At 35.1% G+C, this 23588-nt stretch overlaps 1 protein-coding gene across 3 annotated transcripts in view; it reads left to right on the top strand.

Moving 5' to 3' along the window:
- Positions 1-23588, top strand: part of LOC106085990 (tyrosine-protein kinase Btk29A) — a 491172-nt gene that overhangs the window by 352357 nt on the left and 115227 nt on the right. The window contains exon 2 of one of the 3 annotated variants that reach the window (XM_013250482.2): positions 7832-8179. The exons of the other annotated variants lie outside the window; for them this stretch is intronic. Coding sequence (XP_013105936.1) covers positions 8047-8179 — 133 coding nt within the window. The 5' untranslated portion in view covers positions 7832-8046. The remainder of the gene's footprint in view (positions 1-7831; positions 8180-23588) is intronic. 3 annotated transcript variants of the gene reach the window in all.

Genomic DNA, 23588 nt, shown 5'->3' with positions numbered 1-23588 from the left:
TATAGTTGACGTTCAACATTGGGATTATAAAGGGTTTTCCAATAAGAGGTGTTATTTTGGTATTCAAAGAAAAATTTGGATTTTTGAAGGTGTTTATTTCATAATATTGTGAAGGGTATGCCATTTATATTGAAAAATAACACGAAACACGCAAACGGTTACAAGGCCATATCCTTTTTATGAAATATTCCTACCAAATCACAAAGTAGCTGTATTTTTGAGAACTTGAATCGACGCCGGGCTGTTACCTTATCTTTCGCTTTGCTTCAAAGACACAAGTCGCAAGATGTTAAATCACAAGATCTCGGTGAACAATTGTGATCAACTCTTTCAGAGATACCAAGGCCCGGAAACGGCCCGGTAAAAGAGTAATGGTTTCATTGCTTGTGTGGCACGTAGCACCGTCTTGTTGAAAGTTGCCCAGTTCAATACCATCCAACTCCAACCAACTGAAAAAATCATTAATCGTGTCTCCATAGCACAATCCACCGTAAATGTTGGTCAAACCTCATTTTCGAAGAAGTAAGCTCCAATGACCCCGCCAGACTGTAAACCCTACGAAATAGTCACACGTTGAGGATGGAGAGGCTTCTCAACAATATGTTAGGTTAGGTTGAACAGAGGATGCAGATGGGGCCGATTGATACCTCTTGCCACTATGGGCATACAACTAAGCCAGTAATCGACTTTTGTGCTCTTTAAATAATAAAAAGTAACCTCAAACAAGTAAAAGCGTGCTAAGTTCGGCCGGGCCGAATCTTATATACCCGCCACCAAGGATCGCATTCGAGTTCTATACATGGTATCCCATTTTTATCCAAAGAATAATGGATAAGAATTGTTATGCTATTGGAGATATATCAAGTTATAGTCCGATTCGGACCATAAGTGAATCGAATGCTGAAGACTGTAGTAAAAGTTATTGGATAATATTTCAGTCCATTAGGATAAGAATTTCGCCTTGTAGGGGCTCAAGAAGCATAATCTGGAGATCGGTTTATATGGGAGCTGTATCAGGCTATAGATCGATTAAGACCATGTTGAACACGTATGTTGAAAGTCATGGGAGAAGCGTTGTACAAATTTTAGCAAAATCGGATAAGAATTGTCCCCTCTAGAGGCTTAAGAAGTCAAGATCCCAGATCGGTTTATATGGTAGCTTTATCAGCTTATGAACCGATTTGAACCACAGTTGTTGGAAGTCATAATAAACAATTTTGTGCAATTTTGCGCCTTCTATTGGCTCAAGAAGGGAAGATCCAAGATCGGTTAGATTAGTTAATATGGCAACTACATCAGGTTGTAAACCGATTTGAACCATATTAAGCAAGTTGTTGGAAGTGATACCAAAACAACGCGTGAAAAATTTCAGCCAAATCGGATAAGAATTACGCCCTCTAGATGCTCAAAAAGTCAAGACCTAAGATCGGTTTATATGACAGCTATATTAAATATGAACCGATTTGGCCCATTTACAATCCTAACCGACCTACACTAATAAGATATGCAAAATTTTAAGCGTCTAGCTTTACTCCTTCGAAAATTAGCGTGCTTTCGACAGACGGACTTGGCTAGATCGACTCCAAAAAGTCATGACGATCAAATATATATGTACTTTATGAGGTGTTAGACGCATATTTCGAGGAGTTACAAGCGGAATGACGAAATGAGTATACCACAATTCTATGGTGGAGGGTATAAAAAGAAAATGTCTTTAGCTCGACTAAAAAACATTTTTAAATTAATATAAACAGAATGTCTTTGCTGATATCAGCAGACAAATTTTTCTGTAGCTTGTAGTCCTATATAGCCGCCCTTTATGATACTGAAAGCTCCTCCCGTCCCCCTTCATACTTCTTTTCGGTAATAGCCTCGTCTTCTCAAAATCCGAATCTTCTCATAGGAGGTTCGTCGTTCTACCGAACGTTTCATCGTTCACGTCCTTAACTCGGACTGTCAGAGAAGGCGTTCTTTAATATCCTTCTTACACCCCAAGATAACAGTTTAAAGTTCCGGGTTCTCATTGTAGAGAACCCGAGGACAGATTGCGCCTGGGGGCGCAATCTGTCCTCTAGCTTTGATCCATCTGTGTAGCACAATCTTCTAGATGGCAATGCCAGAGTTCCGTCAATTGAAGACTGTGTCGCTCGCAGCTGTCCATCGCACTCGATCTTAAGAGTCGTCTCATGTATATGATCGGAAACCTCTTCTCTTCCTTCCAGGTTTCCTATCGTCACCTCGATTATACCGCCATGGAATGACCTGCTCCTATCCTCTATCCATTCTCTCCTCGTCTAAAGTCTCACACTTAATCTATGGGTCGGATATCTAGAATAGTCTCCCGTGCCCCTGTGGGCGTGGTCCTCATCGCCCCGCCTATGCCAAGATAATATGTTCTCTGGATCTACTGTATGATCCCTCAAGCGGAATGCTTTTTTTCCAAGCAAGCAATTTTGTTTAAATTAATGTTTAATTAACCAATATTTATGACTATCTATAAAAGAATGAAAAATTATAAAAAAGACAACTCCACCAAATTGTCTTTGTATGGAATGGGCATCTTTTAAATTAGCTTGATGATTTCTTGATAAAAAGAATCAATATTAGTTTGTAATAAATTTCATAATCTATTCTTAAATCACCCATGGAGAGAATAATAACCATGTTCTTAGAAAAAAACTTTCAATATAAATCTTCTACAATTGGATGGAATTAACTTTGACGTTAGAATCACCAGCAATTAGTTTTATCAATTAGCAACGCCCACTTAACTATTTAATGAATAATAATTTCAACATACTACGAAGAATAGGAAAAGATAAGCAATAAGCAAATGACTGCAAGCCAAGATAAAGACGTAAACAAGTTGTATTGTCCACTATCAAGATAAAAGCGAATACTTCTTTACTCTTCCACAATAAATATTAGATTTTAATAACACTAAACAATCGATGGATTTAATGAAATAGATTCTATCGTTGAACTGCAGTGTCTAGAACAAGTTCAGAACATTAATTGAAGAATCGTTGTTTACTAAGCTGATCTTAGGCAAACATGACGTCTTTGGCTCGCAAGACCTTGTTTCCCTTTAGATTTTGTATAATATTCCAATATCTCTGCCGTCTAGTGTTTCTCGCATGAATAATTTAGAATGTACCAAGTCCAATCATATCTCAAATCTAATCACCATCATGAACACGAATTCATTGTGGTCCATTGCTAAAACAAAATTAACATTTTTAATCAATCAATAATTCAACGCTTTCTAAAAGCCAATATAAATCTAATTTGTGTTTAAGTGTCTGGGAATTTTTTAAAGTTTTACTTTGTATTTTTTCTCCAAAATAAAAATATTTTTTTTTTCTCATTCTAAAAAATTTACAAACTCATTGAGTAACTGGTTAGACAATTCAATTCAATTGTCTGAATTTGCCATAAATCAATTACTATTCATTCAAGTACAATTGGGGGCTGTCGCTCTAAATAAAAAAAAAAACGCTCATCTCATTTAAAATTTCGCTTTTTCTTTATCAATCATTGTGAACAAGGCAAAAATTCTTATGTGAAATATTTCAATTTTAACAAATACTTCCGCATAACAATTAGGGAGTGTATTCAAAAATGAAAAAGTCGGCCGACGTTAGACAAATAACATCAATTAAGCATTTGAGTACTCGGATTTGTTGTTAAACTCTAATGAACTTTTTGCCAGCAAGACAGAACAAACCTAGGTCTGGTGCCTTTGCCCGTTGTGAAGGCCTGTTTATTTTTCATAAACTAAAAACTCGAAACTCAATAAACTTTAAGTGAATTTCCTTTTTACGTTTTATGAATTGAGCTTGTGGCTGATAATGCTTTGCATGTTCATCCCTTGTACTTTACGAGCATATAATAAAACTTGTGACTTTGAATGACCTTTGACACAAAATTTTTAAAGGAAAAAAAAAACGTTTTTAGCAAATATTGCAATGGAATTTTATCTTTGGAGAATAATTTTAACCAATTATGAAATTTTGTCCTTCGAGAAAATTTTGTTAAAATGTTGTCTTTCGAGAAAATTTTGTTGAAATTTTGCCTTGGGAGAAAATCTTATGAAATTTTTCCCTAAAAAAAGTTATCCAATTTTCGACTATAGAGTAAAATTTCATGCATTTAGGAAAACGTCATAAAAATGTTTTCTTCTTTTCTTTAGAGAAATGTTCTTATCTGGAAATTTTTCTATTTTTTCTCAAGAGAAAATTTCAAGGATTTTTTTCTTTAAAGAAAGTTTTGAGAAAATTTGTCTTTCGAGAAAATTTCAAGGAAATATTTTTTAAGGGAGCAAGTCTAGGGCCTTTTTTCTGTAAGGGAAATTTCATAAATTTTTTTCCTTAATTTCTTTCGTGGAAATATTTTCTTTAGAGAAAATTTAAAAGAAAGTTTTTTTCGCTTCATTTAATTGCATTTTCGAATGAATTCAGTACTAGGCTTTAGAGAAAATTTCATAGAAATTATGTCTTTAGAGAAAATTTCACACAGATTGTGTGTTTGGAGAAAATTTCGTAGAAATTTTGTCTTTAAAGAAAATTTCACACAGATTGTGTGTTTTAATTTTTGATTTAAGAGAAACTTCCATAAAATTTCGACTTCAGAGAAAATTTCACTCAAATTTTGTCTTTAGAGGAAATATCAATGAAATTTTGTCCTTTGAGAAAATTTTAAAGAAATTTTCTCTCAATGGAATTTTTTCTTTAGACAAAAATTTCGTTAAAATTTTGTTCTTAGAGAAAATGTCAGTGAAATTTTGTTTTCAGAAACTATTGACATACGTATGTCATGTATTACTCTTTCTGATTCCACGTTGTAGAGTTTTCTGAGAAATGAGTAGCCACGAGAAGTTTCAGTGTTTCCTCACTAGACATTGTCTATATTCTTCTCTGATCTCTTAATGTTCCTTACCGTAATACAGCGGTCAAAAAAAGTATTCATCATTCAATGTTTTTTTTTAATAAGTCTACAAAACACAATTGGAATAAAAACATATTAAACTAATGATGCAGTAGTGCTTGTGTGATATATATGTACACAATTTCATTGTTTTTAAAGAAAAAAATAGTATTTATTGGAACAAAAAGGGCCATTTTACAGCTGAACACAAAAAATTAAACAAAAAAAGTATTCATCATTGCAAAAAAACAAAAAAATAAATAACATAATTTAAAAAAATTAATACTTTGTTATTCGACCACCGCGTCTTATAACTTCTTTTAAACGGTTTGACATCGATTGGACTAATTTAGCGGTTATATTTTGGTCTATATTAGTCCATTCCTCCATTATCACCTGTTGCATTTGACTCTTGCTCGAAAAATTGCGTGTTCTCAATTTGCGTTCGAGATGTTCCCAAAGATGTTCAATTGGGTTCAAGTCGGGACTTTGAGGAGGAGTTTTAATGACTTTGGGGCAGTTATACAGCATCCACATCTTGGTATTTAAAGCAGAATGTTTGGGGTCATTATCTTGATAATATTGAAAGTTATTACCAAGCCCAAGTTTTACAGCACTATCTTTTAAATTCCTCTTTAAAATGTCAATGTAATACTTATGATCCATTACTCCATTAATAATTTCAAGATTTCCCGCTCCTGAAGCCGCCATACACCCCCAAACCATTAAACCACCTCCACCATGTTTTACAGTAGCAACTGTGTTTCGTTCTTCAAGCTCTGTATTTGGTTTTCTGTACACTATGACCTTTCCATCGCACCCAAAAAGATTAAACTTGCTCTCGTCTGCAAAAATGACTGTTTTCCAAAATGATTCGGGCTGTTTTACATACATTTTTGCGAAGTTTTGCCTTTTCACTCGGTTTATTTTATTTATAAAGGGCTTCTTACGTGCAGTTCTTCCTCTGTAACTATGCCTTTTGAGTGTATTTCGAATTGTTTATGTAGTAACTTCCTTCCCTAAATATTCCATAGTGTTTTTACGAAGAATGGTCGCATTTGTCTTCGGAGTTTTCTGAACTTGCCGCACTAGCCAACGCACATCTCCAACTGAAAGTGCTTTTGGTCGACCAGATCTTGGTTTATTGTCAACAGTTTTCGTTTCTGTCCACTTTCTGATGATGGATTGTATAGTAGATCGTGGTCTATTTAATATTTCACTGATAGTTTTTTGAGTTAAACCATTCCTGTGGTGTTTTATTATCAAAACTTTTACCTCATCAGAAACCTCGTTTTGCTTACGACCCATTTTGACAAAAACTATATTTTCAATGAAATTAAATATTTGCTGTCAAGGGCAAAGCCTCCTTTACTAAATAAAACAGAAAAGGGGGATTCCCAAATAATATTTGAATTTGACTTTGATGATAGCACATCAATGATGAATACTTTTTTTGTTCTGTTTTTGGTGTTATTATATAAAATTGCATTTTTTGCGCTAATTAAATTTATTTTTTGAATTTATTTTAAAACATATTACGAAAAATAAACTATTGCATAAAACTGCATTATTTGTTTACTTTAAATTTTCTTCAATTACCCAAAATAAGTGAATTTATTATCAATTTTGCTAATGATGAATACTTTTTTTGACCGCTGTAGCTCTTGAGGTGAGGATCACTCTTAGCTTAGAGGTCTCTTATATACATCCATGGAGTTGCAGAATTCCATCCAGGATTTGGTCTGAGCATTTTTCTTCAGTTCTTTAGCGTCCTTGTGGTTTTCGCCTTATTAGAGAAACTTCTGTAATCCTCTCTTAGAACAGCAGGTTCTGAAGACTACAATAGCGGTCTTTGTTTGGTTAGACATGCAGACAGCATCCCTTAGGACGTTCGTTATGCGCTTGGCACTCACATCAATACCCTCGACAGTTTCCACATCCATCTCAAGTTCACAATTGATACCACTGTAGAAAGGATGTCGAAATTTATCCCAATTCGCCTTACTTTTTTTGAGAGGAGAGTTCAATACTAATCTAATCACATTGAAAGTAAAATTGAGCTATAGTGTGGTGGATGAGAGTTTGGGATTGCAATTTCTTGTCATTCAACTATAGATTGCGGATTTTAGGGATTCCTTGATATCCATGAATGTGCTTTGGATTTAGTCTTTCTTGAATAAATCCAGTACTATCCCTGTAGAAATGTCACAAATCTTTTGTTTAGGCAGAAGTTCTGGGAATTCCGTAAGGATCTCGTAGTATACCGATGACAGTTGCTAGGTTTGCAGTTCTCTTCTTTTCGCTCTTGAATAAGATGTACATCAAAGATTGTCTGCAAAGATAACCATTTTTAAAATTTTAAAATGAATGCTAACCAAAAAATATTAAACAATAAAAACCTCTAGATTGTAAAGGGGAAGAAATTTTAATGTTATTGTCCACTTTGTTTATTTGAAGGGCCATAACTTATTACTCATCACAATACAATCAAGTTTTTTAATGAATGCGATCGCAAAAGCCAAACTGCAAGAATTAAAAAGTGAATATGTTTTTGTTTTAAATGGATTATGGGCTTTTGGCTGATGAATTCTTCTTCAGATCCATTTTGTTCCACATTTTTGACCCATATTGCACGTTAAAAACGTTAACATTTTACGAGTTCGTTACTTATTTAGATAATTAAACCCATTCCATTGTTCTTTTTAAAGCTATTAAAGAATAATTAAAACCGTTTTTAAAAATCACTTAAAGAACTGGAGCAATATTACATCGCCATTATATTTTAGTTTGCGTTCTTCGCCGAGATTTAAAGCAAAATTGTGTTAACTTCTTTTTTATGTTTTTGCACTTTGAACATGATTTTATCAAAATTTTTTCTTTTTGTTTCCTTTTTTCTTCTTTTTAGGTGTCATAGTTATTTTTTTTTTATTTAGCACAAAAATTATCTTTATTTGTCTTCATGTGAAAGAAAATAATTAAAATAAAAAAAAATTAGGGTCATTTCTAATGCTAAACAAGGAAAAATATAAAAAAGTTATAGCAAGTGTATAATAAAAGAATACAAAGTTAAATATCAAAACGTCGCAATTATTGTAGACGTCAAGCTATTGCGTCAAACAAATGATTCCGTGTGTTAGTCTCGCGGAAACCAGTGTCCTGGGCAATATGAAGGAACGTGTCAAAGAAATGAAGGTATTCGGCTGTAGGCTGAATTTTTGGAACAATATCAGTCACAGTTTGACTAGTTCAAAAGGTATGTATGTGATGTAAATCCTTATAGACGTAAGATATGTATTGTAATGATTTGGTTTAGGCTCTGTTTTCTGAATCGTGCCCTCATTTATAAAAACTGAATTTACTTATTGTATATTAACAGTTATGGTATATGGAGGTCTGTCATGTTGGCATCTAGCAGTGGTATCTCCCAGTTGGATCTGGTTAAATGATTTAATTATGTCTTTTGTGTCTGTTGTTTCAGCAGATCTAATCGACAGTGATGTACTCGAGGTTTCTTAGTTGAATTCTCAATCACTGTGAACAAATTTTTGTATAGCTTCGATTGGTTTTCACACCATTATTGAACTTAATGAGTTGTCATGCAGACCTAATTATATTATCCACATGGTTCTTATATTTATTATAATTTTATTATTTATCAATACATTTAATTCTTTGGACATACGTTTTTTGTTATAATTTTATACTAATAATGAATCTAAATCTATATTGGCGTAGCAAGATTGCTGTATGCCATATTGGCAATATTAAATTCTAATATTTTTTATTGTACATTGTTGTTATGCAATAGCAGAAAGATTTATAAATTGAGCGCATTTATAGTTAGTTTTCTCACTTCTCACTTAATATGCAAACGCAAATTTGCCCATGAACATTCCATTAAGGAACTGGGGTAACTTCTCTCAAAAAAACTCATTCAATTTTGCGCTCAATGGTAAGGGACCTCCTTTTTATAGCCGAGTCCGAACGGAGTGCCGCTAAGCGACACCTCTTTGGGAAAAGTTTTTACATGGCAAAGTATCTCACAAATGTTGCCAGCATTGGGGACTCCGTACCCAACTGACTGACAAATATTCGAGCACTCTCTCGCCCAATAAATATTCATTCATTCATAACTCTTTCGGCCAGAATATGTGGTAAGCGATGAAGGCCAAGCGTAGCACATAATGGAGCGAGAACAAGCGTTAAATATCCTCATCTTATGTTCCTTCGAAATTCTAGGATGTTTAAGGAACTTCCCCCCAGAAGAATTCATAGCCATCTTTGAGGCAGAAAGCTTCTTGTGAATATGTTGCATAAAGAAGGGATTGAATGATAGTTCAACCCCAAGATAGACGTTACTGTTAACAATTTCTATGACCTCACCACCAAATGTTCAATCTAAATCAGCAGATAATCTCTAACCATTGCGGAAAATCACAATCTTAGACTTTGTTAAGTTCACCTTGAAGTTCCACAGTATGCAATACCTATACAACGCATCAACCATTTCCTGAAGGTCCTCAGGACTGTATAAAGATCATCTTCATAAAGCAGGACTTAATATTAGTATCAGCTACATTCACTCCACATGGAAGGGCAACTGAAAGATCATTAACATACAGAGAGATTAACATTGCACACAGTTTACATCCCTGATTCACTCCAGTTTGCACTGGGAACGTATCAGAGAATGAACTTCCATCCCATATTTTGCTCTCACTGTCATCATAGAGATGCATAAAAAGTCGTATCATCTTTGCTTGCATAACAATACAGGAAAGTTTGTAAAAGAAACTGTTCCTTGGTATTAAGTCGAAAGCACAAGAAAAATTTACAAAAAAGCGTAGGTCCGTTTATTTTCAAATTTCCAAATACTGATAATATTAACGAGATGGAATATATTATCAATATTCCAATAATCCTTGCGAAAACCAGACTGAAACTCATTTATTATAGTATTCTCCAAAACCATTAAACCATACGGTTCAGGAATAAACTCTTAAAAATCTTTCAAACTGAATCTACAAAGTCCTCTGTAGTTCGTAACCACATTTGGATCACCTTTCTTGAAAATGGGTTATAGATTCGACTGCTTGTATGAGTTCGGAACGGATTCCGAAAGAAAACTATTGCTGAAAGCCTTTAGAAGCAGTTTCATGAAGTTTGGGGGAGCGTATTTGTAAAATTCGTAGGATATCTTTTGTTTGTTGGAAATTCATCAACAAAACTGGGCATGCACCAACTCATACTCACTCTCTCAAGTAACATTGTCCCAACGTGCGGAAAGAAATCATCATTGTTTAAGTTGAAATTGATTTTGAAAGAGGTGGATTTAAAAGAATTCACCAAATCCCTCTATATCTTACTACACTTTACCTTGTCTTTATTCTGTTAGTCAAGGTTGTACAACTGCAGCTTCTTCACCTTACATAATTCCAAGTATTTCGTTCAAGTAGCATAATAGCTTAGTTAATTGTGGTTGGTATGACATCTTTTATACGACTTCAAACACCTTAGCATAGCCGAGCGAAAATGATAATATTTTCAGTCAAACCATTTCAGTTTTGGGAGTTAAAAAAGATTTCTTATCTTCATGCCTAGAGTACAAATTTGATCGTCTGCAGACATATTATCAAGAAGGCAAGGATCGTCGACAAGTGTCCCTAGTCTATGGCGATACTCAGAAATATTTTTCATATTTCAATGAAGTTTGTCTATCAACCAGTCCATAGCTTTGGTCAGCAGAAATTCTGATTTTAAAACAGAGAGGCATGTGGTCCGAATATGGTCTAGTGCAGAATTCAAGTGTATCGACGTATTTTAGAAAATCGGTCGAGTAAATGCAATATTCAATTACGGTTTTTATATTTCTTTTCATATCTATCTATACATCTTTTGAAGCAAAAGTAGTTTTCATGTTGTTTCTCCTGCATACCATAACTATCTGCAGCATCTTCATAGTGTTTGTCACTACTATAGCTAATGTCAACCATTACAGCATTTTGAATGATCTCTTACACTAAGAAATCCTAAAGCATAAAATTACCTCAACCACCCTTCCAACATTTAATGCAAGTTTGCAACGTCTTCGTTTCGAATTGATGGTTATAATTTTATTCGAATTGACTAGATTAGCAGATGCCTAGAGGTTGTGCTACATAAATTACAATATGCAATTGAGCTACGAAATAAGCTACAAAAGAAACTAAACTAAGCAAACTAAGCCGCATCAAAGAAACACTTCAGAAAGCCATTGTTTAAATTATCATTTCAGCAAAATCTTTAAGCGAATGTCAACTAAACCATGATGGTAACGATATTTTTGTTCATGCTACGCCAGGGGAATTCGATTAAAAGTTTACCTTGCGGCAGTTTGCCTGAGCTGTTGCGCCTGCCCAACAACGAAAGCTATTTGTGCGATGCCTAAACCTTGATTAGACACTCTAAGGCAACATTGTGTAAGAACATGGCACTCTTGGTGAAATAGGGGTTTTTCGTTTTTTGCAATCCAAAGTTAATATGAGCCAATAGCAAGCTGTATTTCAGGATTAGAAAAAAAGCATATCCAACAAATTGTTACTAAATTAATATTTTAATTTGTCTCGAATTTCGAACACTTGGCGTTTAATGTTTAGCTTTTAATAACTGATATATCGATCAATGGCTAGATACTTGAATGTCTAAAGTAGCAAGTGTTGGCATTCCTTTGAACACAGCCTTATCATATGAATACCGGCTGTCAATCTAGAAAAAAAAAACAGAACAGAAATATTGAATGTCTTGGATATTCAAGGAAAATTCTACAAAAGAAATTATAAACAAACCAAAAAAGCATCATAATAATGGAGCTGATCCATTTTTGTCCGTTACCCAACTCTGTTTGTTTGCTGTAATATATATTTTTATTTTTTTATTGTGGCGTTGGAGGTTTTCTTAGTTTTCATGCATGATGGCAGGTTGGCTGACGACTGCTTGCTTGACTCCATGGCATTCATGCATTCAATCGCACAACTATGATTACTCGTATATCAATGTCAATTTGTAATAATGACGTATGGACAGACACAAATTTATGGTCCAAGTGGCAATTAGACAGATAGATGATCTTGAAGCTGTTAGTTGTAGACAAAGAATGAAGAAAGCCTGTGGGGGTTTTCAATTTCACTTAAAACGGTACATTTCGATTTCATTGCATGTGGTGTTGGATTTTTTGCTAATCTACTTCATGCCTTGTTAGTATTCTATCTATGCACACATGGTCATAAACAACCCACACATGATATTACCATGTCTTAATTATAAAAATCGTTGGCTTAAAAGCGTAGAGCTGTTTGTACAATTGTTGTTTTTTTCAACAAAGTATAAGCAAGATTGGGTAAATTATGATATACAATACTCAATATCGTGTAAGTGAGATTTATTGAATATTTATGGAATTATTGGAATATTTATCAAAAAGTTTATTAAGGAAACCCAAAGCCTATACTATCAACTCTAGGCGAACAAAAATAAAAACCGATTTTTGTTGTTCAATTATAAATAGTAAAATTAGTTGAGAAATATTAATGTATTTACACCTTTTTGGGGTTAAGATGGAAAAATTGTCTTGCTGCATGCTATAGCTGGCAAACTATCGATAATCGTAACATTCGATATTTTAGATATTTCTAATAATAAATATCGATATAATCGATATTATTGATAGTTCTCCATCACCTATTTTTCAGACGAAAATGAGAAGAATTAAAAATCTGGAAATAGAATCATAAAGGCAATATCAATCCACAGACCGAATGGAACCAAATTTATTAAAGTCAGTTGGAAATCATGAGAAGAATTTTTGCTATCCGGATGAAAATTACCCCCTTTACAGACGCAATATGTCATAAAGATAGATTCAGTGTCGGATTGTCTTTTTCTATTCAATTTTGCAAAAAAATTAACTTTGCTTATAGTAACAATAGGAAAAATATCAATAAATACTCAGACAAAAAATAAAATATTAGTATCGATAGTGCCATCGAGATTTTGCCAGCTCTACTGCATGCACATATGTCGCCACTCATGTGTTATTTCGGGTTTACAATGTGCTTTACCGACTAAAAAGCCACCTTATGGCCGCTGAGAGTCAAATACACCTCGGCACAGCTTTCGCAGGTGGCTCTCAAATCAGTCTTTACACCTTCGTTCATTTCATCGTTCAGATCATTTATGCCTCGTCGAAATTAGTTTTCTTTCGTCTTACGACGTCTGCACTAGAGCTGGCAAACTATCGATAATCGCAACATTTGATATTTTCGATAGTTTTAATAATATATATCGATAGTGTCGATACTATCATTAATTTTCCATCACCTATATTTCGAACGAAAATGAGAAGTAAAAATCAGGAGATCAATTTATATAGAGGCAATATCAATGCACAAACCAAACAATACCAGGGTTAATAAAGTTAGTTGGAAGTCATGAGAAACATCATTGGACAGAAAAATGCATGAAATATTTATTTGAATCGATAACACGGTCTATATAGTTTAATGTTTGATGATTATTTCATGCAAATGTTAGCCGTGACTGCGCCTCAAATGGTCCATCCGCTTAGTCCAATTTTGGCATATTCTTTCCAACATTTCGGCCGGTATCTCACGAATAAATGCTTCAATGTTCTCTTCCAATGCGTCAATTGAAGCGGGCTTGTCTGTGTAGACATGAGCTTTAACATAGCCCCACATCGCACGATCGCACATTTAGGCGGCCAATTGACCGGTCCCGAACGTGGAATAAAATGTTCACCGAACTCGACTCTCAATGACTCCATTGTTACGCGTGCTGTGTGCCATATGACACCGTCTTCTTGAAACACATATCATGCAAGTAAAGCTCTTGCATTTTGGACATTCACACTTACGTTACGATTCGCATCATCTTTGAAGAAGTACGGTCCAATGATACCACCAGCCCAAAATCCGCACCAATATGTGACTTTTTCTGGATGCATTGCTAGCTCTTACAATACTTCTGGTTGATCTTTACTCCAAAATCGACAATTCTGCTTATTTACGTACCCATTGAGCTAAAAATAAACTTCGTCGTAAAATGGAAGAAGCGCGCGATGGACTCTCTTAACAGAGCACGCATTTTGATAGTAAAATTCAATAACTGTCAAGCGTTTTGTTTGTGAGACGATTAATGGGTAAATTATAGGGCAAACTCAATATGTTTGACAGTGAAACAAAACACGAAACGTGCGCGAGCTCTTTAAACCAGTACTGCCAAAAAGATAATAGCTAAAAGAAGCAGCCTTTATAAGATTTCTACTTCCTTACCAACCTACACAATCTGGGGAAATTTCAAGAAAATCTGTTCAGCCGTTTTTGAGTCTATACGGAACAAACAAATTTATGAACCCACAAACACACACAAATTCACTTATATATATAGAAAATCTATATATATTTCTTGAATATACATCTATAATTGTTTAAACCGAGATGTATTCAGTTTTGATAAGGTGCCATAAGTTAAATTTTCCAGCTAAAAATTAAATCTGTCATTTTGACCGGTTTGGCCTAACTAGGTATATGAGAAATCTGTGTATTTCTAGTTTGAATTGCGTTGACAATTGATTTTCCTGGGCGGAAACAGTGCTGACTGCTGGATAACCCTCCTTCCATGTTTATGGTTTCTTCCAGTATGGGTTTTATAAGTCTCTCAAGTAGTTTACCGACTGCGTCAAGCATGCATAGAGGTATGTAAGACGAGGGTGCTAGTGCATCTCCCTTTCTCTTGCTCATCAACACCAACTTCTGTTCCTTTTAGCATTTTGGGAAAACACCTTCGGCAAGATACGTATTATACATATTTAGGAGTATGTACGGCCTTGCCACGGCTACAGCGGTCAAAAAAAGTATTCATCATTAGCAAAATTGATAATAAATTCACTTATTTTGGGTAATTGAAGAAAATTTAAAGTAAACAAATAATGCAGTTTTATGCAATAGTTAATTTTTCGTAATATGTTTTAAAATAAATTCAAAAAATAAATTTAATAAGTGCAAAAAATGCAATTTTATATAATAACACCAAAAACAGAACAAAAAAAGTATTCATCATTGATGTGCTATCATCAAAGTCAAATTCAAATATTATTTGGGAATCCCCCTTTTCTGTTTTATTTAGTAAAGGAGGCTTTGCCCTTGACAGCAAATATTTAATTTCATTGAAAATATAGTTTTTGTCAAAATGGGTCGTAAGCAAAACGAGGTTTCTGATGAGGTAAAAGTTTTGATAATAAAACACCACAGGAATGGTTTAACTCAAAAAACTATCAGTGAAATATTAAATAGACCACGATCTACTATACAATCCATCATCAGAAAGTGGACAGAAACGAAAACTGTTGACAATAAACCAAGATCTGGTCGACCAAAAGCACTTTCAGTTGGAGATGTGCGTTGGCTAGTGCGGCAAGTTCAGAAAACTCCGAAGACAAATGCGACCATTCTTCGTAAAAACACTATGGAATATTTAGGGAAGGAAGTTACTACACAAACAATTCGAAATACACTCAAAAGGCATAGTTACAGAGGAAGAACTGCACGTAAGAAGCCCTTTATAAATAAAATAAACCGAGTGAAAAGGCTAAACTTCGCAAAAATGTATGTAAAACAGCCCGAATCATTTTGGAAAACAGTCATTTTTGCAGACGAGAGCAAGTTTAATCTTTTTGGGTGCGATGGAAAGGTCATAGTGTACAGAAAACCAAATACAGAGCTTGAAGAACGAAACACAGTTGCTACTGTAAAACATGGTGGAGGTGGTTTAATGGTTTGGGGGTGTATGGCGGCTTCAGGAGCGGGAAATCTTGAAATTATTAATGGAGTAATGGATCATAAGTATTACATTGACATTTTAAAGAGGAATTTAAAAGATAGTGCTGTAAAACTTGGGCTTGGTAATAACTTTCAATATTATCAAGATAATGACCCCAAACATTCTGCTTTAAATACCAAGATGTGGATGCTGTATAACTGCCCCAAAGTCATTAAAACTCCTCCTCAAAGTCCCGACTTGAACCCAATTGAACATCTTTGGGAACATCTCGAACGCAAATTGAGAACGCGCAATTTTTCGAGCAAGAGTCAAATGCAACAGGTGATCATGGAGGAATGGACTTATATAGACCAAAATATAACCGCTAAATTAGTCCAATCTATGTCAAACCGTTTAAAAGAAGTTATAAGACGCGGTGGTCGAATAACAAAGTATTAATTTTTTTAAATTATGTTATTTATTTTTTTGTTTTTTTTGCAATGATGAATACTTTTTATACCCTCCACCATAAGATGGGGGGTATACTAATTTCGTCATTCTGATTGTAACTACTCGAAATATTCGTCTGAGACCCCATAAAGTATATATATTCTTGATCGTCGTGAAATTTTATGTCGATCTAGCCATGTCCGTCCGTCTGTCCGTCCGTCCGTCCGTCCGTCCGTCCGTCCGTCCGTCCGTCCGTCCGTCCGTCCGTCCGTCTGTCTGTCGAAAGCACGCTAACTTCCGAAGGAGTAAAGCTAGCCGCTTGAAATTTTGCACAAATACTTCTTATTAGTGTAGGTCGGTTGGTATTGTAAATGGGCCATATCGGTCCATGTTTTGATATAGCTGCCATATAAACCGATCTGGGGTCTTGACTTCTTGAGCCTCTAGAGTGCGCAATTCTTATCCGATTGGAATGAAATTTTGCACGACATGTTTTGTTATTATATCCAACAACTGTGCCAAGTATGGTTCAAATCGGTTCATAACCTGATATAGCTGCCATATAAACCGATCTGGGGTCTTGACTTCTTGAGCCTCTAGAGTGCGCAATTCTTATCCGATTGGAATGAAATTTTGCACGACGGGGTTTGTTATTATATCCAACAACTGTGCCAAGTATGGTTCAAATCGGTTCATAACCTGATATAGCTGCCATATAAACCGATCTTGGGTCTTGACTTCTTGAGCCTTTAGAGTGCGCAATTCTTATCCGATTGGTATGAAATTTTGCACGACGTGTTTTGTTATGATATCCAACAACTGTGCCAAGTATGGGTCAAATCGGTTCGTAAGCTGATATAGCTGCCATATAAACCGATCTTGGGTCTTGACTTCTTGAGCCTCTAGAGTGCGCAATTCTTATCCGATTGGAATGAAATTTTGCACGACGTGTTCTGTTATTACATTCAACAACTGTGCCAAGTATGGTTCAAATCGGTTCATAACCTGATATAGCTGCCATATAAACCGATTTTGGGTCTTTACTTCTTGAGCCTCTAGAGTGCGCAATTCTTATCCGATTGGAATGAAATTTCGCACTACGTGTTTTCTTATGATATCCAACAACTGTGCCAAGTATGGTTCAAATCGGTTCATAACCTGATATAGCTGCCATATAAACCGATCTTGTGTCTTGATTTCTTGAGCCTCTAGAGGTCGCAATTATTATCCGATTTGCCTGAAATTTTGTACGATGGATCCTCTCATGACCATCAACAAACGTGTTTATTATGGTCTGAATCGGTCTATAGCCCGATACAGATCCCATATAAATCGTTCTCTCTATTTTACTTCGTGAGCCCCAATGGGCGCAATTCTTATACGAATTGGCAGAAATTTTACACAGGCCTCCAACATATAATTTAATTGTGGTCCGAACCGGACCATATCTTGATATCGTTTTAATAGCAGAGCAACTCTTTTCTTATATCCTTTTTTGCCTAAGAAGAGATGCCGGGAAAAGAACTCGACAAATGCGATCCATGGTGGAGGGTATATAAGATTCGGCCCGGCCGAACTTAGCACGCTTTTACTTGTTTTGTTTAATTTTTTGTGTTCGGCTGTAAAATGGCCCTTTTTGTTCCAATAAATACTATTTTTTTCTTTAAAAACAATGAAATTGTGTACATATATATCACACAAGCACTACTGCATCATTAGTTTAATATGTTTTTATTCCAATTGTCTTTTGTAGACTTATTAAAAAAAAAACATTGAATGATGAATACTTTTTTTGACCGCTGTATTTGTTTCAGCACCTCTTTTGGTATTCCATCAGGACCTGGTGCTTTCCTATTTTGCAGCTTTGCAACTGGCGAATTAAGTACCTCCACTGTAAACGGGGCAAAGCCTCGTGTATCCTCATTACCAGTATTCCCTGCATCCTTATCGTGTTTACGATGTTATACATGATCTCATCGTCTAGGTCAATGAGATCATGTTCTTTGGAACTATTTTGTATGGCATTTCTAAGATTTCACTTTGCCTCTTCGTATTGTCTTCGTATTCCGATTCTGCTTGACTTCTCTTGTATTTTTTCTTCGATATCTAAATCCGAATTATTATTCTTCTTAAATTGGGATTACTTTTCTGAATGCTTAAAGCAATACTAAATTCCGCAATACTGAATAACTAGTGAAGCCTACGAAGCCATTCTTTTTCCATTGAATATTTCAACATTGTTATGATTCCGTATAATCATTTAAAATCTGAACAAATTTTCAGATTTGTAAGAATAATTTGATTTTCGTAAAACGCGTTCGACTTCTGATTTCACTTCTCGACTCGTAAGATACGTATTATACATACTTGGAGTATATCCGACCAGGACTATTTGTTTCATTACCTTATTTCTTTCTTATTATCCAGTTTTGCAACTGCCGAATTAAGTTCCTCTACTGTAAAAGGGACAATGCCTCGTGTTTCCTCATTAGCAGTATTCTCTGCATATATGTCGTGTCTGGGGAACAACGTGTTTAAAATGTTATCCATGGTGTTATTGTCTAGCTCGCTAGCTGTGACTTTTCCGTCTAGGTTTTTCATAACAACTTTGTAGGCAAGACCCCACGGATCTCGGTTAATAACCTCTCAGTGCTTTAATTTAATATAATTTTTGAAGATAAATGTAGTAATTCGGAATCCTTAAAGCAATACCAAAATCCATTATATTGAATGATTGGTGAAGTAAAGCAAACTACGAAGCCATTCTTTTTCCATCAAATATTTCTATATTATTATGAATCCGCATAGTCATTTGAAATCTGAAAAAAATACAGATTTTTAAGAATAACTTGATTTACGTAGAACGCGTCCGACTTTTGATTTCACTTCTCAACTCATACTGCAGTTCTTCAAATTTTTATTTTGTCAATACTATGCACTATTGCGCAATACGACACGAGCTTCAAGTCACTATAAGAAGAAAAGCTATTGTTACAGCTCATTTTAGAACTTGAAAAGTTTCATCTTCATTTTTACGTTTTTGTTTTAGCAAAAATAACATTCCCTATATGTTTGCTTGGTCAGTTATATTTGACATCAAAATACACTGAGTTATAATTAATGTGCAAACTCATTAATTATGCATAAAATGTTGTGTTGTGTACAATGTGTTGTTTACTCGCCAGGGGGCCAAATATGACATTATTTTCTTTCTTTTGCATAAAGATAACACAAAATGTTTTTAACACTTTGTTTTATGTTTACGGTGTTTTGCTCCTTTGTTTGCTAATTAAATGTCTGAAATTAATAAATTTGTTAAATTTTGAATACTGCACATATATTCGCACACTACAAATAGTTGTGGTGTCATGGACTTGGACTGTTGTAGCAGTTATATGGTGCGTTGATTCACTACAGACGACCTAATTGAGAAACTGGTGCGAAGAGAATGCATGCTAAGGTTAAAGGGAAATTGAAAGTCCGGAGGGAAGACTTTTCTAAGAACAATAATAACTAGTATGGTAAATTCATATACTAAAGCTTAAGAGGTATAGACTCATCATTTTCTTAGCATTTACAGAGCTATAAATTTCTATAAAAACTGTTTCCGGTACCTTTTTAATTCTGCTCAACCTTCCGTCGTGGTCTTTTGCCATTTCTATTTAAATAATTATTTATGATAAATTATATTTAGGTTAGGTTAGGTTAAAGTGACAGTCTGCCATCAGACTCACTTAGACGTTTTCGTCCATTGTCGTCCATTGTCATAATGTATCGTTTAGTAAGCAAGTTATTAATAAAAGTTCTTACGATAGAGTTGATGCCTTGAAACTCCAACTCCTTCATGATTGACGTTGGTTTTACATTGTTGAAAGCACCTTCAATGTCAAGAAAATCTACCATTGTAAATATATTACTTGTCAGCGAGAGAACCTTCTATGTAGCTGACTAGGTCGTAAAGGGCTGTTTCAGTGGATTTGCCATTACTATATGCATGCTGTTGCCGCGACAGGCGATCTCTAGGGATCTTTGTCCTAAGATATGTTTCTATCAACCTCTCAAGAGTCTTCAGCACAAAGGATGACAAACTAATAGGACGAATATCTTTCGCCTTCGTGTGGTAGGGTTTTCCTGCTTTCGAAATGAAAATGACCTTCGTGTCCCTCCATCCTGACATTCTGATACAAGGAGAGAATATCTCCCTAAGCTAGGGAGTATATCAGTATATCTCCCTAAGCTAGGGAGATATACTCTCCTGTAATTCAAACGGTTATACATCATCAGGGCCAGGCAACTTAAAGGAGTCGAATCTTCTTATCGCCCAAAGGATTTTTGGCTCAGACACAATTTCCCTAATGGCCTCCGACGAATGCATATCAGTGACAATCTCTTCTGGCCCCACGTTGTCCTTTGGAGAATTTTCCGGGAAATGTGTTTTCAAACGAGTAGTTCTAGTGTTTCCTCACTAGACATTGTCCATACATTCTCTGACTTCTGGATATACCCCAACGTAATAGGTCTCGAGGACAGAATCCTCCTTAGTCTAGAGGCCTCAGATGTATCCTCCACGGAGCTGCAGAATTCTACCCAGGATTTTTTCTGAGCCTTTCTAAGTACTTGTTTAAATTATATTTAATCTTATTCACTTTTCTTCTGTGTAAGTTCTTCTTTCTCTTAATGTTTAACATTATTTACATATATTTTAATGAAGTAAAGTGTCATAAAAATTTAATTAATTGTATTTTTAATTTTCTTTTTAAGTCACTTTCTTACAAGATTTCGTTAAATATCTACAAAGCATGTAGCTGCGGTTTATTGTTTTCAAACATAAAAAATATCATTTTCCGGGACATAGAAGTTATTCCACACACAATGGCTGGTGCGTTCATGTCTGGTATTTAAATACATTACATCATTTGACTGAAATGTGATAGCAATGAAAAACCAGTGCCACCTCTTCTTCAGCACCAAGCAAAGTAAATACCATCCATGCAATGGCTGGTATGTGGAGGTGCCAAATATGGAATATGCTCGCGACAGCATAATGATACTGGATAATGTCCAGGGTCTTATTTGCCAAGGCTTTAATGTGGAGGCCCTATGTGTTGCATAAATTATAAGTAATAAGACTCTCTATCCCACAAAAACTGCAATTCCTTTAATGCGCCAAAGATACACTGAAAAAAAATCTTACAATAATATTGTCTTCTCAATATTGAGGCTAGTACTAAGTTCATTCGCAGGAAAATTGTCTATGAATTGATTGCGAAATGTGCTGCGTTCCACATAACATTAACAATAACGCAACACAATAAAAGCAACGTCATTGAAGCTGTGTTAATGGTGAGCATTTAATTAAATTTGCAATTAATTGAAGCAAAATTTATACTAACGCAGCAACATAAACTCATAAAATTCAGTACCACTTCTATGGGACGTGTCTTTATTTGTTTCATTCTATTGAAATACAATTCCTTACAAACTTTTTCTTATTCACTTTTCCTCACTTATCTAGGCCTGGCCTAAGGCCCGATGATACATCAAGTCCTCCAACGAGTTCATTACTGTAATTTTCAAATGAAGGTACACAAAAAAACTGGCGTCCGTCCGTCTCACCAGTCGCGCAAATGTGGCATACCCATTTCCCCAGCTGCCTGGTTGATTGCCGGTTCTCATAATGTGTGGGAGACGTTTTAATGCTGATGAAACGTAAATGATGTAGACAAGTTTTTCCTTTCCAATTCACATCCAAAGGAGGTGTTCACCAAAGTTAAGCCTTTAAATTAAATGATTTATTATATGTAAACAGCACATTATTCAAATCGAGCTATTCAATTTTGTGCAACACCAAATATTGTCAACTAAGATGTTTAAAATGTTAGGGAGTGGTTTTAATTATTTTTATTGCAAAAAAAAAGTTTGGGCTAAGAAAAAAAAACAAAGATAAGATGAGAGATAAAAGTGCAAAACTGAAAAGTCGGTGTACACATATTTATATAATTGAAGTTGCTTCACAACTATGCAAGGTTAGGTTATAGTGGCACTCTGCAATCGTATTTGCTGAGATAATTCAGTACACTGTTATACCACAGAACAATTAAAAAGGCGTTAAGTTCGGCCGTGCTGACCTTGGGATACCCACCACCTCGGGTATATATGTAAACCATCTTTCATCAAAATCCGGTGAAAATGGCATACCTTATGTCCCATAGCAGTTATAACGATATATATTTCGAATTGGAACAAATACTAATAAGTACAAGTCATTGTTCAATTGTGTATAACAAAATATTGGTCTTTTAAGTAGCTATTGGGTTGCCCAAAAAGTAATTGCGGATTTTTCATAAAGTCGGCGTTGACAAATTTTTTCACAGCTTGTGACTCTGTAATTGCATTCTTTCTTCTGTCAGTTATCAGCTGTTACTTTTAGCTTGCTTTAGAAAAAAGTGTAAAAAAGTATATTTGATTAAAGTTCATTTTAAGTTCTATTAAAAATGCATTTACTTTCTTTTAAAAAATCCGCAATTACTTTTTGGTCAACCCAATATATCTAAAAATAAACCGATCTGTACCATATACAACATGGATGTCGAAAAGCCTAACATAAGCCAAAGTGTCAAATTTCAGTTAAATCGGATTATAAATGTGCCTTTTTTGGGGCCAAGATTTTAAATCGAGATATCGGTCTATATGGCAGCTATATGCAAATCTTGATCGATCTAGACCAAATTGTAGAAATATAAGGAGGGGGCTTAACTTAACTCTCTGTCCCGAATTTCGGCAACATCGGACAATAAATGCGCCTTTTATGGGCCCAAAACATTAAATCGATAGATCGGTCTATATGGCAACTATATCCAAAAATGGACCGATGTGAGTGAAATTGAAGAAAGGTGTCGAAGGGCCTAACACAACTCAATGTCCCAAATTGCGGCCACATCGGACAATAAATGCTCTTTTTATGGCCCCAAAACCTAAAACCGAGAGATCGGTCTATAAGGCAGCTATATCCAAATCTGGACCGATCTGTGCCGTAATGCTGAAGTATGTCAAGGGGTTTAACTTAGCTCACCGTCCCATATTTCGACGACATCGGACAATAAATGCGCCTTTTATGGGCTCAAAACCTTTAAGCGAGAGATCGGTCTATATAGCAGCTATATCCAAATATGGACCGATCTCAGCCAAATTGCAAAAGAATGTCAAGGAGCCTAACTTAACTCACTGTCTCAAATTTTGCCGACATCGGATAATAAATGCGCCTTTAATGGGCTCAAAACCTTTAATCGAGAGATCGGTCTATATAGCAGCTATATCCAAATCCTGACCGATCTGGGCCAATTTGACGGAGGATGTCGAATGGCCTAACACAACTCACTGTTCCAAATTTCAGCAAAATC

The sequence above is a fragment of the Stomoxys calcitrans genome, chromosome 3 (genome assembly GCF_963082655.1).
Source record: "Stomoxys calcitrans chromosome 3, idStoCalc2.1, whole genome shotgun sequence".
In the NCBI taxonomy this organism is placed as follows: domain Eukaryota; kingdom Metazoa; phylum Arthropoda; class Insecta; order Diptera; family Muscidae; genus Stomoxys; species Stomoxys calcitrans.
This window is presented reverse-complemented; position numbering and strand designations above follow the sequence as displayed.